Genomic DNA, 17,275 nt, shown 5'->3' on the forward strand with positions numbered 1-17,275 from the left:
CCTATACTTTCCGAAATGGCATTCTGATAGGCTAAACCTATTTGCCTAACATGTCATATGCACATAAAGAGGTACCAGAGAAATGCTTAGGCGCCAACTTACTTTAACTGAAATAGAATAAGAGAGCACCTGGTTGCATACAGTATCAGAACGAGACAGCTGGAGGTCACTTACAAAGGTGTGGTATACACCAATGAAAATTAATTGCCGAGGTAGATGGCAAAAAAAAACAACAACAACTGATTCTACCACAGGTGACAATGGTTATGCCTGTGCTCAGTGTGGCATAATATGTAGGTCACAGCTGGGGCTGAGTAGCCTCTGGAAACATAGCATTCCTCATAAGTCTTAGGAATCAAAGACAAGCCTATCATTTTTGTAGCATAGTTTGTAGCTTCTGTAAATGCATGAAATGCCGACACAAGTCCTCTGTGAGTTTGATGGATTATAAACACCTTACTTCTTTGCCTTATATTAAATGGTCCTTCTCTCTGTTCCTCTAGGTACTTGCGTTTATCTAAATATCATTGATATATCGTAACATGTCATCAAAATAAAAGCTAGAATCTCTGCAACTCGTGTACAAGTCAGAAGTCATCAATAACACTTGCCATTTAAAAAATAACAATTTAGATTAGTCAAATTAGTGACTGATTATTCGATTCATTTAGGCCTATAAATTTTTTATTTGAATATATAATGATCCTTTACACTTTGTGACTTTACTAGTATACTTTGGAGTAGACTTGTTGAGCTAAAGTCGGAAGTACACATTGAGTTTTACTGTGATCTACTAGATCTAGATGTAGATCTATATATATTATATTATATAGAAGTAGAGAGAGTATCTCATCAATAGTATCTGCCATATCGTGATCAGTAGGCGGCTGCAGGTTTATAGATCTATTCCATAACAAAAACCCTGGCTAGATTTAGATCTACTGGTCTAGACATCTAGATCTAACTAGAATTAAACTAGAAAACTGAATTAGAGAAGTAGCTTTCTGGATCTAGAACCAGAATCTATATTATTAATATTAGATCTAGTTGCGTCGAACGCTTAATTTTTGGTTGTTGTTTTTAATAAATGCACATAAAATACATTGTATTTTGGCAATAAAAATACCCAGTTGGTAGTCAAGTAATTCTAATAATTAATTAATGAATGACTATCAGTATTTGTTTTAGATCTATCAGATTCATATGACTATGACTTATTATTTATACTTATTTTGTATCATTCGCCCAAGGAAATCTAGCTCTAGATCTATTTCATTTTAGATTAGGCTATAGTTTGTTTGTTTTTTTTTTTTTGGTCATTTTATTTAGGCTACAATATTACCGAGATGAACTTTTTCTTTGTTTCCCACGAGACGTGTATGTCTATAGCCTAGTCCTTTCGATAATAATAATTAAAAAAACTATTAGAAATGCGTAGCTTGGAGTGTCAAAACTGTATTAGGCCTCCTATTTTTATTTTTATTTCGTGCAATTTAGTATATCGTAACAAATACGCATTTAGAGGAACGGTAGACAGGTCTTCATCCAGATTTAGTGTAAATAAACCAAACACAGAAACACTGAAAGATTGTATTTTCGGAATTTAGATTCTATTTTTTTGAAAAAATGTGGCATTTTATAGGGTGGTCGAAAAAAATAACTTTTGTGACGATCTCTTATTCGGGAAAATTGTATCTATTATATCAGATAGTCAGAAAATGGATGAAGTTTTTACACATCTAATCAAATAGAGCGTACGAAAGTTTTACACCCATTGCAAGGGACTGACGGAGTAAATCTCTTCTTTGGCATCATCATGGATTTCTCCACATTGCACCATGCGCAAAAATGATGCGCGACGGCACTTCGACTATCTTTGGCTTTGTAAAAAACTCGAAGCTGGTGTTCCATTAGTATAGTTCCATGGTTTAATTCTGAAATTATAGACGCCAAACCCGAATAACGGACAATTTTAGCATTGTTAAGAATAACTTTTAGATCTGTTATACTCGATTCTATAAATTTTGCTTCAAGGTTAATTAGTGTAGCCATATAATACTCGCCATTTAGATCTATTATTAGTAAAGGTAACAAGATACCTGGAATTTGCTGTATATCATGCAGTCTTATTCGTGGCAACAAAGTTTAAAATGTAAGACTAATATTTTTTTATTATTTTTTTAAATTGATCTCTGCGGTAAAAATATGTTTAAAATGTCAACAAAGTCAACGTACTGATAGACCTAGATCTAGGTTTAGTCTTTGTGATAAATTTAATCCATAAATGTTGATAAAAAAAGACACCCGTTGACACTATTTGTCAATCAAATATACTAATTTATGTATTTACAAATAAATTTCGGACACCCATTTGGGCCCCCCCCCCCTAGGTGGGGGCCCGGGGGGATTTTAAAATTATCCCCCCCATCCCCCCCCTTAGTTACGCCACTGCTTCTGTGTGCGATGGGCCAGACAGTATACTAATGATAGGGCGGATTTTGATACCCAGTCCGCCCCTAAGGACCACGGAGCTGGATGTACAGCATTTGAGAATTAAAACTAACTGTAACCACAATAATATTAATAACACGTTTAACAATATACGTTGTTGTTCCTGTGATGAAGGCCTAACAGTTGACTGCAAGCGACAGCAAGAATCCCAAAATAAATCTTATTTCTCCTTCAACACTACAGCCTTCTTTTGCCTCTTCGTTTTGGTTACCAAATCTTGCACTCTATCTTCCCCCCCCCCCCAATCACCCCCCCCCCTCCCGCCCACCCAATCACCATCTCCTAGATAGTTATTGTTTGACTTCCTATTGTTGGTGTCTGTTGGATCAACAAAAAAGCGTCAACCATTTTTTGATTACACTGTTGACACTGTTTCTGAAACGACCAGGTGATGGCACATGATAACCTATGTGTCCGAGGACAGCTGGCGCAAGAAGTCAGTCAGTCAAGGATATAAAGTCCCGATGTTTGATGGCACTATCTGTACTGCACTGGTCAGCTGACTGAGGTCATCATGTTAAAATTACTTTTTCTCCTGATTAGTAGCTTGCTGGTCTGGTCTAGCGCTCGAGTTCTAGACTCCCGAGAGGTAAGTTCTAGATAAACTGTCGTACACTGAGTTTGGCATAACATCTTTGAGGTTCGAACAAAATATTCTTCATCACTCTTTAGACAAACATAACAAGAAAAAAAATACTCAAGGAAGCAACAACAAAAAACAAACAAGCAAAGTTCATATTAAGAGTAGTTGTATCAACAAAGTATTTTTTATAAAATATTTTCTTGTGTTTCTTCTTGTTGTACCTTTGGACGATGGAAGCGTCGACGACGTGAGGGATGTACACAACTATTCTTTAGTAAATTATTATATCCACTACAGGCCTTAAAAAGGAAATTTTCGTATTAATGCACCTAAAAAGAAAAACGCGTGAAGTGGATATATTGCAAATGTCATTGAAAGCTTCGAGAGAGCATCAAATATCTATCAGAAAATTATGACAAGTGCAACTCAATGGAATAACGTTATCAACTCCATCGTAACTAAGGTTTTTGTCAAAGAAATTCTAAATGACGTAGTCACTGGGTCTGCATATTTTCTGCTGATTTATCGAGAGGAAACGTTTTAACACTTTTCGCTTCACTGTTTACTGAAATAAACGCATTGCTTCTTGAGAAAATATTGACTATGAAGTGATAATGAACTTTTTATAAATCCAAACATTTTTTTTTGCTGGATTTCACATCTCATCTATATCATCATCATCAACACCGTTTGAATGAGGACGTGAAAGGTTCAAATCCTCTTTTGCAAATGCCCTGGACAGAAACCCTTCTGTTACTCATAGTGCACCTACGTGACCATACAGGTCATCTATATCAGCTTGAGAGGAAACACATTTATGTTTCGATGTTAGAAGTATTTCCATTTGAAAACAAAATTATCGCTTTTTGACGAAGGTATGAAACAGAAACGTGTCCATAGAATAATTCTAATATGGGCATGACTGGTAAATATGAAGGAAACTTCAGATTCAAAGACTTTAGAAGTCTCAGGTGTTCGAACAGACTACCGCGGTATTTTTTTTTCGTCTTTTAATATTGATATAAATAACTTTAAAAAGCTTTGCTGAATTAAAAAAAAAATTGTGGACTTTGAAATTCATGTCTTTTTGCCGATTTAGATTTTATTGGAGAGAAAAAAAGGCGAAAGATCTGGAGAGGGAAGATGTTTTTTTTTTTTTTTTAACATGGAGTAGTATTCCCGACTCGTATGAACACCGGAAGAGACTATCGTTTGCTGTTCTTTTCTTATTCGAGTCTACATGTGTATGCGAAGAATCATGAAGAATCATTTTCAACTTTTAAAGGAGTAATTGAAGAGATCGGCTTATAGAAGTGAATTTGAAATTGTGCCTAAAATTACAAACAATAACAAACAAACCTGACTTGCGTTAGCTTTCCAAAGCCATTGTTTATTCTTCGTGGCATTTGTAGTTGTGTTTTGAAAGATTACTTTTATATCATTAAATTAGTTTTAATTTCAAATAAATATTTTTATGTATAAAATTATGGCACTAAGATTTATTTGACGCACCGTTAGTTTAACTAAGACATACAAGAAAAAGTAAGCTCGAGATTGCAGAATTAACTCTAATTATTCCCATAAATATGTCTCAATAAAGCAAAGCTTTAGATTAAGAAAAACATATTTGAATCAACTTTAATTCTGTAATTTTTAGCGGCCCACGAAACGAAGACGCTATTAGTTTTGTGTGGAATGTCTGTCCGGCCGTCCGGCCCGTTTATATCTCGTAAACTAGAAAAGATAGTGAAAATCTGACACCATAATATTTTAGACGATTCAAAGTTCTGATGCAACGGCTACTTTTTTCTTTTCTGAAAGCGAAAAATAAAATTTAAAAAATCACTTATGCAAGCAGTTTTTTTTTCATAAAAATACACCACTTTTACAACTATTTACTATTAATAGTAACAAACACGTGAGGGGTGATAGTAGTTTACAATACTATTTACATATTTATGCAAATGGTTTTAGATTTTTTCAAATTTGTTTGATTACATTTGTATTGCTATGTTATGTAAGTTCTATCGTACAAACTACTACATTTACACAAAAAAGTTTTCTTTTTTTTTTTTTAAAGAGAACAAAATTATTTAGTTTGCAAGTAAGTTAGACATAATTTAAAAGAACAATTAATAAGTAGTTTTTCATATTATCACTTGTGCTGCGGTGTATTATACTGGTAATAATACACTTAACTAAAGGAATTTTCTTTTTACGGAAATGTTTTTTTCTTGATGATTTGAATTAGACATTGAACCTTTACAAAACAATTAGATTAATTAGATCTTCATTATAAGACATCAGTGAGGCCAGGTTCACATTCACTTTCACCTATCCTTTGGTCTCTGGACCACTGGGGCACCACACAAGATCTGCCAATCCCTTTTCTCCATTTCTCTCTGTCATTTTTCTTTGATAGAATTTCATTATGATATTCTTCTAAAAATATTGAAGCCTGCCTGGGTGGACCACTTCGGGGGCCGATTTTGAGTTTGTGTTTCCATACAAACTGTCTTTGTAACCTTGTTAAAATTTTGCTCTTTTGGATTACGAGTTTGGCGACCACTGCCCTAGCTGATTAAGCAAGGCGCGAACGTAATTTTCTTAGTTTAGATGGATGTGGGCGCCATCAGTACAATTTTTGAGAAACACTTTTTAAATATGTAGGTCCTTGCAGTTTGTCAGTTGAATATATTGTTTGGTATTATAATTACAAGAAAAAAAAAAAGAAACCAGCCAGACGTTGATTTTTCAAAGAATATAGCAAGATGTGTAGATTTTCTATATGGTTAGAAAATGGTTTAATTGAATTAAAGATTCACGGGGTTTTCATTGATGTCAGATTATAAAAGTGCTTTCTTAGCCAAATGTTGTTTTTTCAGTTTATTTAAATGTAGGCATTTTTGTTTTGTTTCAGCGAGCTTGTATAATATTTACAGATCGATTTAAAACAAATGAAAAAAAAATGTTTACATTTATAGGATACAAAAGTGGAAACATCAACTGCAAGTCTTACAAAATTGTTATCTGTTTACTTTAATAGAAATTTATTTGTAATCGAACAAATCAGTTCAATTTTCATTGGCGTTAGACGCTTTTTTTTTAATGCTCCAGTCTGAATTTTAGACTTAGATAGATTTGTATTTCTCTTTTCAGTATTCATTCTCCCAGCTGAGTATATGTGGAGTCAGTGAAGCACAGCTGAGTCCTGGCGCGGTCCTGGATATTAAAAGTCCAAACTTTGACTATGGCTCTTACTCAATCAATACGCGCTGTCAGGTGACCCTAAAGTCAGGCCCAGAGAATCTTTTACTCACTTTCGATTTCCTGTAAGTAACAAACAAGCAATATAGGAAACCATATGATTACATGTTCCAACTATATAGTAAACAAAACATTCACAATAAGTAGAGATAAATGATAATATCTCAGCACATATTTTTAACACATTTATTCAAATGGTTTTAGAATCTTTGTTATTTTTTTTTATACATTTGTATTGCTAAGTTAAGTAAGTTCTGTTATACCAACTACTACAGTTACACAAAATAATGTTTACTATTTTGTAAGACAAAAAATCTATTTAGTATGCATATAAATTGGACATAATTTAAAACAACAATCAATAAGTAGTTTTTCATAATATCACGTGAACTGCAGTGCCCTACTACAGGGCAAGAACACTGAGCTAAAGGAATTTTGTTTTTACGGAAATGTTTTTTTTTCTTGAGGAATAAGATTGTCCCTTTACAAAACAATTAGAGCAATTATATATTCATTATAAGACATCATTTAGGCAAGGTTCACATCTAACTTTACATTTACTTTCACCTATCCTTTGGTCTGCTGGACCGCTGGGGCACCACACAAGATCCGTCAATCTTCTTGCTCCATTCGTCTCTGTCATTTGTTTTGATAGAATTTCATTCTGATGTTCTTTGCAAAAATATTGAAACCTGCCTTTTTACTTGCCTGGGTGGACCATTTCGGGGCTCCGATTTTGAGTTTGTGTTTCCACACAAACTGTCTTTCTAACATTGTTATTAATACAAATATGTAATAAATATCTCAACACATAAGTAGTATTATTGTGGCATATCGTTTCGTGGTCCTCGAAAGGGGAATAGCTGCTATTAGTTTTTAGTGGAATGTCTGTCCGTCCGTCCGTACCGTTTAGATCTCGTAAACTAGAAAAGATATTGAAAATCCAACATCATAATATTTTAGATTGTTATGGGTTATGGGCAACTGCTACTTTTTTCTTTTCTTAAATCGAAAAATTTAAGTTTTAAAATCGACTTTGCAAGCAGTTTTTTCATAAAAATACACCATTTTACAACTATTCACTCTTAATAGTAAAAAACACAGGAGACTATTTAGTAAGGAAGATGACTATTAACTATATTTTCAGCACATTTTCAAACTAATTTAAATTATTTGTCAAAAAAATAAAAAAAAAATTATTTTACTAAATTATGTAATTTCTGTCATATTACAATCATTTACAAAAAATAGTATACTTTTTTTTTAAAGAGAAAAATTTCTTAGTATGCATTTCAGTGGAATATAATTTAAAACAGCAACTACTAAGTAATGTTTCACATTATTTACGGAAATTTATAATGTCACAATTAGTACCCATTATAGTAAAAAAAAAGGAAAAGTTTTTTTTGGGTTTTGAATAAGAGATTAGCCCTTTACTAAACAATTAGATCAACTACATAATCATTCATTTAGAAAACTAAAGAAATAATTATTGACTTTAGGAAATTAAAGACCATATTGCAGAAATTCAGATGAACAATCAAACCATAGAACAAGAATATAAATATCTAGGAACAACAAACTGAAATGGAGTACACACTGTCGAAACCTCTACACAAAAATTCATCAGCGACTCTATCTCAGGAAGCTAAAAAAAAATAACATCGACAAAACAATTATTAACTTTTTTTATACAGCAACCATCAGCAGTCTAATTAACTTTGCCATCACCTGCTGGTATGGTAATACTTCACTGGCACAAAGACTTAGACTAAATAGACTAATTAAAAAGCATCGCATATCACTCATACAGCTACCATCTCTTGAAGAGCTTTTTCATGAAAGATGCCATTCCAAAATACTCACGATTCTTAAAGACAACCTGCACCCATTAAACCACTGTTACATAAGATCTGAACACTTTCGGTCAGAGTGTTACAAGATCAGCTGTCGTCATCAAGAAGTACATAGAAGTCAAATTCATAAAGCGCTGATTGTGAATGTGTATGTGTTTCGTTTGCGAATGATGTTCGAATTTTTCATCTATTCTGTTATTGTACAGTAGTTACGCTGATGTTGTTAATTGTAGTCAAACTGAATTTCCATTTGATTGGATCAATAAAATTATCGTATCTTATTTTATTCAATAACATCAGTTAGTCTAGGTTCACATTTAACTTCACCTTCACCTATCCCTAAGTCTGTTGGACCGTTGGGGCACCACATAAGATTTGTCAACCGTCTTTCTCCATTTTACTCTGTCCTTTGCCTTTGATAGAATTTCATTCACTGAAAGGCCAGCCCATTATTTGATGTTGTCTTCCCATCGCTTTCTCTGTCTTCCTTTTCATCTTCTTCCTGGTACTGTTCCCTGAAGGATGAACTTTGCGAGCCCTGAAGACCATGTGTGTCTTCATAAGGTTTGATTTTACGTTCTTTGACAGTGGTTAGCAGGTCCTTTTGTAATTGCTGTATTAATCCTGTTTCTAATCTCTTCATTTGTAATGCGGTCTTTGTATGTGACACCTACGATTTAAATAAATCTTCATAATTAAAAGTTCATTGAATGCCTATGATTATTAACAATGTAATAATTGGCCTACTAACATTAATAAATCTCCGTATCCTGTGGTATCAAGTCGGCACACATTCGGCACAAGCATGTCTCTTCGTTTTGTATCCATGGAGACAGGGTTGTAGTTGTTGACTGTTTTTATGCTCATTATTTCTGATAGTCTTTCTGAAAATATTGAAACCTGCCAATCCCCGAAGTGGTCCACTCAGGCAGGTCAAAAAGCAGGTTTCAATATAGTAACAACCACAACCATATCTCCGCTAATGCAAAGAGACGTGCGCGTGTCAACAATGCTGCCCGATGTCATTGCAGTGTTAGTTCTGCTGACGACAATATTCTACAGGATACGAATCTATAATTATGTTATTATTATTATTTGTTAATATTCATATGTATTCAATGAAATGATTATTATGAAGATATAGTTCAACTTGAGCCTGGACTAGCTGCAGGGCCGATTTAAGGGAGGGCAGCTGGCCTTTTGCCCTGAGAACTCCTTAAGAGAGAAGAAAATCCGAAATTCGACGTGTCAGAAATTGTTAAATTTTTTTTTGTTTTATTTTTTCTTATTTTGACCGACACTGCTTTCAATCTTACTGTCGTGGTTAGTGTCCGCGTGCTCGTATAATACAGATACAGATCCGGATTTACGACAGGGCCATACGCTCTTCAAACTCAAAATAATATTGATAATGTATATTAAATATTTTTGTTAAAGAAGAAAAATTAGATGAAATGTACAAGTACTCTAATTCTTTCTCCTAAAATATGGCATGTTTTTAGATATAAGTGTTATTATTAATAACCTGGATTTTAATTAAAGCTTTCGAAAGAAAAAACAAAATCCTGCCCCAGGATCTGACTTGATTCTTTCTCTCCTAATCGACGATACCATCGTTGATTTTGACCTAATTAAATTAAATTAATAATTAATTTTTTGAACTTGACTTTGAATTATATAAAAAGAGCTTGCATTCCCCATTTAATTATATACCAAAGCTATTGAAGCCCAATCATAACAGGGTAGTGAAATAGTAATGAGCCAAATAAAGAATTCCTTCAAAACGTGGAAAAATAATTACGTAGAGAAAGAGTTAAATCCAACCTCGCCTAGCTGTGTTAGTGAATGATTATTTAATAGATGTTTTCTAAATAGCCAATCTCTGATTCAAGACCTCACGGACATTTTTTTTTCACGGTGAAGTGAAGGATCTTATGTCGTAAATTCTACTTTATTTTTATGAAACGGAACGCTGTTTTTGAAATGTCATTCGACTTATATACAGACTAAATGCATTCTCTCACTCTTGAAACAAAAGTAAACATTTTATTTCAAACGTTGGCATCTTGTAGAAAAGTAAACTTTTAATTTGGTCAAACAAATATTTTTATTACATTAGTTAAAAAAAAACAACAACAACCTTTTACCTACATAGCTTAAATATTTAATGTCATAGGAAGTCCATATTTCCAATTATAGTAGCCTCCGAAAGGGGAAAAGACGCTAGTAGTTTTGTGTGGCTGGTCTGTCCGTCCGTCTATACAAGTTATTGAAATTCCGATCTCACGATATTTTGCAGCATGCAAAGTTCTGGTGCAACGCTACTTTTTGCTTGCCAAGAGCGAACAATTTCGTTTTGAAATTAATTATGCTAGCAACTTATTTAATTAGAATACATCACATTTAGAAAAAAAAAAACCTTCAAGGGAAGTAAGTTTCTCCGGAAAGGTCGTAGATAACTGGTTTCTTTGATGGATTCTCACGTTAGTGCAAAGTACAAATAGAAATGAGCTCCTTGGGTCACAATGGAAAAATATTATTGGCTCAAATTTTTTTCTAGTATATTATTTAGTATCATACACATTTAAATATATTTTTTTAATATTACCGATCCGAACATTCGCTGAATTGAGCCCTTGAAGTTGTTCTTCTTTCCTATAAATTATTATATCTAGTATTCTTGGTAAAAGATCTGAAGTCTAGATAAGAAGGAGTATTTGTAATAATTTTATCCTAGCATATGGGATAAGGTCTATACCTTTATCTTTGTGTCTTTCTGAGTATTTTATTAAATTTTGTTTTTGTATTTAAAGATTATGGTTCAGTGTTTTATGTATAATTTCTACTTTACTTTTGAGTCTTCTGTCCTGAAGGCTGTCTAAATTTAATGATTTTACTAAAGGTGTTACTGTAGTCAAATGGGAATATTCGTTTGTTATGAATCTCACTGCTCTATTTTGTGTCTGTTCCAGTTTCTTAATGTTTTCTTGAGTTGAGGGGTCCCAAACGGAGGATGCATATTCTATTATTGGCCTAACCAAGGTTAAATATCATTTTAGTTTTATGTTCTTTTTTGATTTATAGAAATTTCTATATTATTATTATTATTATTCATTGTCTCTATCAACACACGAATCAATGAAAACAAAAGTTAGCAATGCATTCAATGTCTAGACTCGGCTCGTTCTCTAAACTTTTAAAATAACAGAAGATTAGAAACCTTCAACGTTTAGCCTTACCTTGATATCTCACTGGCTAAGAACTCGGCCTTTCCTTGTGGAGACTCAAGTCAGACATGAATTTTTGTTTCTACACAGTTTTTGAAAAAGGAAGCACGGAAAACTTCTCCCTACCATCCCTCCGATCCTCAAAATTGATTTGCTCTAATCATGACAGTTGCGTTAAATAAAAAAAAATTAATAGAAATAGTTCCAATCGCACAAATTAACAACTAATTACATAATTGATTTAAAATAATCAATGTAGTTTAGCTTTGTTTTTAAAAGATATTTTTTAATGCTTTACCTTTTTAAATTAATTTTAGCAACATTGATATTGAATTAGAAGTTGGGGCCTGCAGTTGGGACAGTCTGTGCATTAACGGGGTCAAACTTTGCGGAGTGTGGGCCCAAGGCAGCGTCTTCCAGTACATCTTGCCCGCAAACAGCGACTTCACGCTGGACTTCAAGACTGACTACGTCGTCAATCGCCGTGGGTTTGACGTAAGTACTTTCTGAAACCAACGTGACACAATTGTGGCATTAAAAATAAAAAAAAACATTTCTCTGAAAGATGAGGGGGGACGTCAGCAAAAAAAAAAAAAAAAAAAAAAAACCCAAAATGTATATTTTAGAACTAGGGTAGGCAAAGAGGCGCGGTGGCTGAGTAAAGCGCTTGGCTTCCGAGCCGGAGGTGCCGAGTTCGAATCCTGGTGAGACTGGGATTTTTAATTTCGAGATCTTTGGGCCCTTCTGAGTCAACCAAGTTCTAATGGGTACCTGACATTCGTTGGGGAAACGTAAAGGTGGTTGGTCTTTGTGCTGGTCACATGACACCATTGTTAACCGTGGGCCTTTACATCATCTGTCCCATAGATCGCTAGGTCTCAAATTGGAAACTTTCATTTTACTGGGTTTGAAGACAACACTGGAGACGTTTAATCGTTGGGACATATATGAATTGATGATTTCTATTTCATGTTTTACACAATAGGTAAAGCTATTTACAGTTTGGTAAGATAACTTGTTGACGCCGCTGACCCCAAACTGTATCGGCACTGCCGTTCCTTTGGATACATCAGCTGCGTGGAGTGGGGGGAACTGATGTGTCGGCGACATCGTTCCGACCACAGCTAATGTCCAGGCATTCATCTCATAATACTTTCTCTTCTATTATGACTTTCTCTTCTGTTTTTTTGATAATACTTTCTCTTCTGTTTTTTTTTTTATAATATGGGAAGGTGGGGCTAGTTGTCACATTTTTCAAATTTGATGTTTTAAACATATTTAGAATTCTTTGATTCTCACCAAACTTATCATGCTATAACTTAAACATTCAGAAAACAATTTGAGTAAATGAAATAAACTTTATCTCTTTATTTATCAAAGTTATACAACAAAAAAGTGGCTGGGTTGAAGTTGTGACAATTAGCCCCACTCCGGGGTAAGTTGACATAGGCATGGGGTAAAATGTCACACTTTAAAAAAAATCACCATATCTTGCTATGTCTAAAAGAAATAGCATATTAAGTCAAGACTTTGTTCTTGTAGTAGTTTCCTTGACTGGCTGTCGTGAAAGAATTATATATATGTGGAGGTTCTGAAAAGTTTCTGACCTAACATGGAAAGCTGTAGGAAAGCTGTAGGTTTTTCTTCAAAATAATGTTGTTGTTTTTTCTATATAATATTTGTACAATATCTGTTCACTTCTTTCAGCAATGCACCCACTTCCAACCTATCTAAATAGTAGACTAGGTAACTTCTTTCCTAAAATAAATGTTGCGTTCGGGGGACATCTTTTCTGCATGTTGATGCTGGCATAACCTTTGTTAATAGCATTATTTAAAGAGAAAGTCGCTTAATACTATTTAGGTATCATCCATAAAAAGGAATCAATAAAACAAATAATTATTAATGAACAAATATTAGTATTAAAATTTGTTTTCAAAATGCTTAATCTTCATTGGGGCAAATTTTCACAACTGTGACATATTACCCCAACCTGTGTGACAACTTGCCCCACAACAATTTTCAGAACATTTATTCCAATAACATTATTTTGGATCGAGCTTTAAGAAAAAAACTAATTTCAATATGTAACTAATACACAGAGACATGAAATAATGTAATGTTAGACAATCATCTCAAAATTATAAGTGTATTTCAACAAAATTACACAAAAGTAAAATTCCACTTTCCGAACAGTCAAAAACAATGAATCATGATAATTTTAAAATGCGAAAAGGTATCGACTTCATTTTATAACTATTTGTAAATGTTTCCGTAAACATCTCAGCTGTAGTTTCACATTTTTTATAGCGCATCACATTGTACTGATATAGTGTTTGTGACAACTTACCCTTGTGACATTTCACCCCACCTTCCCCTACTTACTCTTCTGTTTTTTTGATAATACTTTCTCTTCTGTTTTTTTGATAATACTTTCTCTTCTGTTTTTTTGATAATACTTTCTCTTCTGTTTTTGATAATACTTTCACTTCTAACGTGTTCAGATTCTAGTCAGCGCTTCTTTATACAACAATGAGACTGTCAACATTACGTACGGAGGAGTGGGCACGAGCAGGGAGGCGCTACAATCTCAACTTCTGACGCTGGAGAACCTAAACTACCAGGACAGGTGCGGACTCCAGAGTGAAACTAGTACAGGCTACCCTGGTGCTCCATGGACTAATGAGACCACAGCCTATTACCAGTACACCAGTAGTTACCCATGGTATTATGATTCCTCATCCTATTACCAGTATAGCACTTACTATCCATGGAATTATGACTCCACATCCTATTACCAGTATACCACTTACTATCCATCGAATTATGACTCCACATCCTATTACCAGTATACCACTAACTACCCATGGTATTATGACTCCACATCCTATTACCAGTATACCACTTACTACCCATGGTATTATGACTCCACATCCTATTACCAGTATACCACTAACAACCCGTGGTATTATGACTCCTCATCCTATTACCAGTATACCACTAACTATCCATGGAATTATGACTCCACATCCTATTACCAGTATACCACTAACTACCCATGGTATTATGACTCCACATCCTATTACCAGTATACCACTAACTACCCATGGTATTATGACTCCACATCCTATTACCAGTATACCACTAACTACCCATGGTATTATGACTCCTCATCCTATTATCAATACAGCACTAGCTATCCTTACTATTACGAAACTAGCACCTATAACCCATACTCCACCTACTACCCCTACACCACTGGCAACCCTTATTACAACCCTTACACCCCAGTAGCGTCCGCCTTCCCGTCCAAAGATTACGTGGCTTCTTTGGTCCAGCAGGTCATCCAGCAGCTGAATTCAGAGAGGTACAGTCAAGAACAGGCCAGCTTACTTTTGACCCAGTTGCTGCGTTATTTGGGGTATTAGTGAACTATACATTTCTTTCGTAGTAGAGCATCATGTGTGTATGCACTTTCCCTTTTAAAAGTCGAATTTCTTTCTTACTTAAATTGTTTTCATCTGTCGACCTAATGAAAGACTAAATAAAATATTGTCTTAATTGATTCAATCATCTTATTTTAACATCTAATTTTTCCTTGTGATTGAGTGAAAGTATGCATGCGTTAATTATTGCGTTTATAAACATGTGAACATGTTCAATAAAAAGATTGGACCAGATTTCTAAAAGTACAGAGCTCGCTATATGACAGAGCTTGTTATCTTGGTATCTTATTCTTATCAATTACAGACGTTACTTCAAAGAAGAAGATAATTACGTCCTATGCATTTCGTGCGTCAATCTAATCATGCATGCTAATCAATCAGTTAAACTCTGCTAAGTCGTTGGTTTTCCTGGCTGATTCGGACAACACATTCCATTCTATAAAGGCACTAGGGAAGAAGGAGCACTTGTACGAATTAGTTCTAGCATATGGAATAAGAAATGTGCCTCTATCTTTGCGTCTTTCTGAGTATTTTACTAGGTTTTGTTTTTCTATTTGTAACAAAAAATGATTTAACCTGTACCCAGTCTAAGCTACTTCTTTAAACTGAACAAACGGAATATTTATTTACTGCTTTCAAAATCAACGACAAAATGGCTAAAGTTTCGTTCCTATTTCTTGAGAACATTTTAAAACTCTGAACAAGTGACTACATGGCGATGTTCTGCTCAATGCGTGTATACTACTGGCCATGCTTATAGTTACGCAACTTGATGGCATGGGCAGAACCCCTTATTCTAAAATTATTTTTTTGTGTGAACTCACAGCACATTGTTTCTACAATCAATTTTTGCCTTTGACACCCCCCCCCCCCAGTCATGAATGACAACAAAAACAATATAAAGGTTCATTGAGCTTGTCAACTAATGATGGAAATTTGAGAGTTGTGACGTGAGAAATACGTCGCTAGACTTACGTAGACATGTATTCAACAAGAAAAAACTTCGGCCCTGTTGTAAAAGACATACCTAGGAAATAAAATGACGTCTCTCTATTTAATATTTAAAAAAAAACATGGCTAAAAGTGTCTTTTTAAAATCAATTTTCAAACTACAAAGTGAATAAGACAGATTTTGTCTCTTAAAGAAAGAATCACCTTTGCGCCCCACCTCCCTATCTGCTGTCCTTCCACCAGTAGAGAAATTCTTAGAGTGAACAAAAAAAGGCATTAAGAAATATTTCTAGGTACTAGTCTAAAAATTGTCAGCTTACCTTTACTGTGATAGAGGGCAGAACTGAACACTTGCGTCATCCGTAGGAGCTCATCACTGAATACTATTTCAGACTGGAACTTAAACAAATTTAACCGAAGATTAGTGAGGAATGCAGTATTTGCCGTGGCTGCGCAGCCCCAGCTGTGACCTACATATTTTGCCACATCCAGGGCAAGCATAACCATTGAATATAAGCTTAACATTACAATATGAATTAATAATTAGTCATTTAAATATACTTCTATCTAATCAGTTACTTATCAGAATTTGGCGTATAAATCTACACATACATGTAAGAGTCCTCCAAATCAAATCTCTGTGATGTAATGATGAAGTAAAGATACTGTGAGGTGCCAACTTTGCAGCATACATTTCCCAGTCCTTGACGATTACTATTAAAAATAAAATATGAAAAGCCCATTTTAGTTAAGCTTTGTTATAACAAACTCAATATATAAAGAATTACGAAACGGGGACATTGTGGCCGAGTGGTTAAGAGCTTGACTTTCGAATCGAGTGGTTTCAAGTTCGAAGACAAGGATTTTAAAGTTTGGTATTTTTAAAACGCCTGAGTTCACCCGATTCCAACTGGTACGCTGGGGTAGTAAAGGCGGTGGGTCGTTGTGCTGTCCACTTGTCAACAATGGGCTCGTAAAAACAGGTGAGATTGACATCATCTGCCCCCATTACCCGCAAGGTCATCTAAAAGTGGAACCTTTTATGTTTATTCAACAATAAAAATAAAGACTTAATAAATAACGCCATACATTGTTTGCCAGGTTAGCACAAACCTTGAAGACCTGAAACAAAATAGTCGAAAAAAAAAGAAAACTTGAAAAAAAAAAAGCTGTCGATGGCTTCACATAAAACCGAATATGTAGATCACAGCTGGCCAAGAAAAGATGTGTAAGCTTTCTATATCTTCACACAACAGTTTTTTAAATTTCATTGCGCTATATTTTAATTGAATTCTATAACGCTTCAAATTAGAGGTTTGAATGAATTGAGATTTCAACTATATATATACCCTGATAGATTTTCCCCCCAAAGGTAACAAAAAAAGGTTGTTCTTCAGATTATTTAGAAACAATTCCCCAACTCCTTCTTGATTG

At 34.4% G+C, this 17,275-nt stretch overlaps 1 protein-coding gene and 2 long non-coding RNA genes across 3 annotated transcripts; 1 reads left to right on the forward strand and 2 right to left on the reverse strand.

Moving 5' to 3' along the window:
• Nucleotides 1-2,947: 2,947 nt before the first annotated feature.
• LOC129921985 (uncharacterized) lies at nt 2,948-15,014 on the forward strand. Its single transcript, XM_056005593.1, has 4 exons — nt 2,948-3,100; nt 6,254-6,426; nt 11,762-11,939; nt 13,949-15,014. The coding sequence occupies exons 1-4, from the start codon at nt 3,026-3,028 to the stop codon at nt 14,870-14,872; spliced, it is 1,350 nt and encodes a 449-aa protein (XP_055861568.1). The 5' UTR covers nt 2,948-3,025; the 3' UTR covers nt 14,873-15,014.
• LOC129921987 (uncharacterized) lies at nt 8,481-11,882 on the reverse strand. The gene is made up of 3 exons (XR_008773915.1): nt 11,743-11,882; nt 11,457-11,600; nt 8,481-8,887 (listed from the first exon to the last, which is right to left on the reverse strand). It is a non-coding gene; the product is annotated as an uncharacterized LOC129921987 (long non-coding RNA).
• Nucleotides 14,773-16,948, reverse strand: LOC129921986 (uncharacterized). Its single transcript, XR_008773914.1, has 2 exons — nt 16,454-16,948; nt 14,773-16,240 (listed from the first exon to the last, which is right to left on the reverse strand). It is a non-coding gene; the product is annotated as an uncharacterized LOC129921986 (long non-coding RNA).
• Between the last annotated feature and the right edge of the window lie 327 nt (nt 16,949-17,275).

This window comes from Biomphalaria glabrata, chromosome 12, assembly GCF_947242115.1.
Source record: "Biomphalaria glabrata chromosome 12, xgBioGlab47.1, whole genome shotgun sequence".
Classification (NCBI taxonomy): domain Eukaryota; kingdom Metazoa; phylum Mollusca; class Gastropoda; family Planorbidae; genus Biomphalaria; species Biomphalaria glabrata.

Coding starts and splice junctions, on each gene's coding strand:
- LOC129921985 (XM_056005593.1), top strand. CDS start 3,026: ATGTTAAAATTACTTTTTCTCCTGATTAGTAGCTTGCTGGTCTGGTCT. Junction 3,101..6,253: donor GAGTTCTAGACTCCCGAGAG/GTAAGTTCTAGA, acceptor TTCTCTTTTCAG/TATTCATTCTCCCAGCTGAG. Junction 11,940..13,948: donor TCAATCGCCGTGGGTTTGAC/GTAAGTACTTTC, acceptor TAACGTGTTCAG/ATTCTAGTCAGCGCTTCTTT.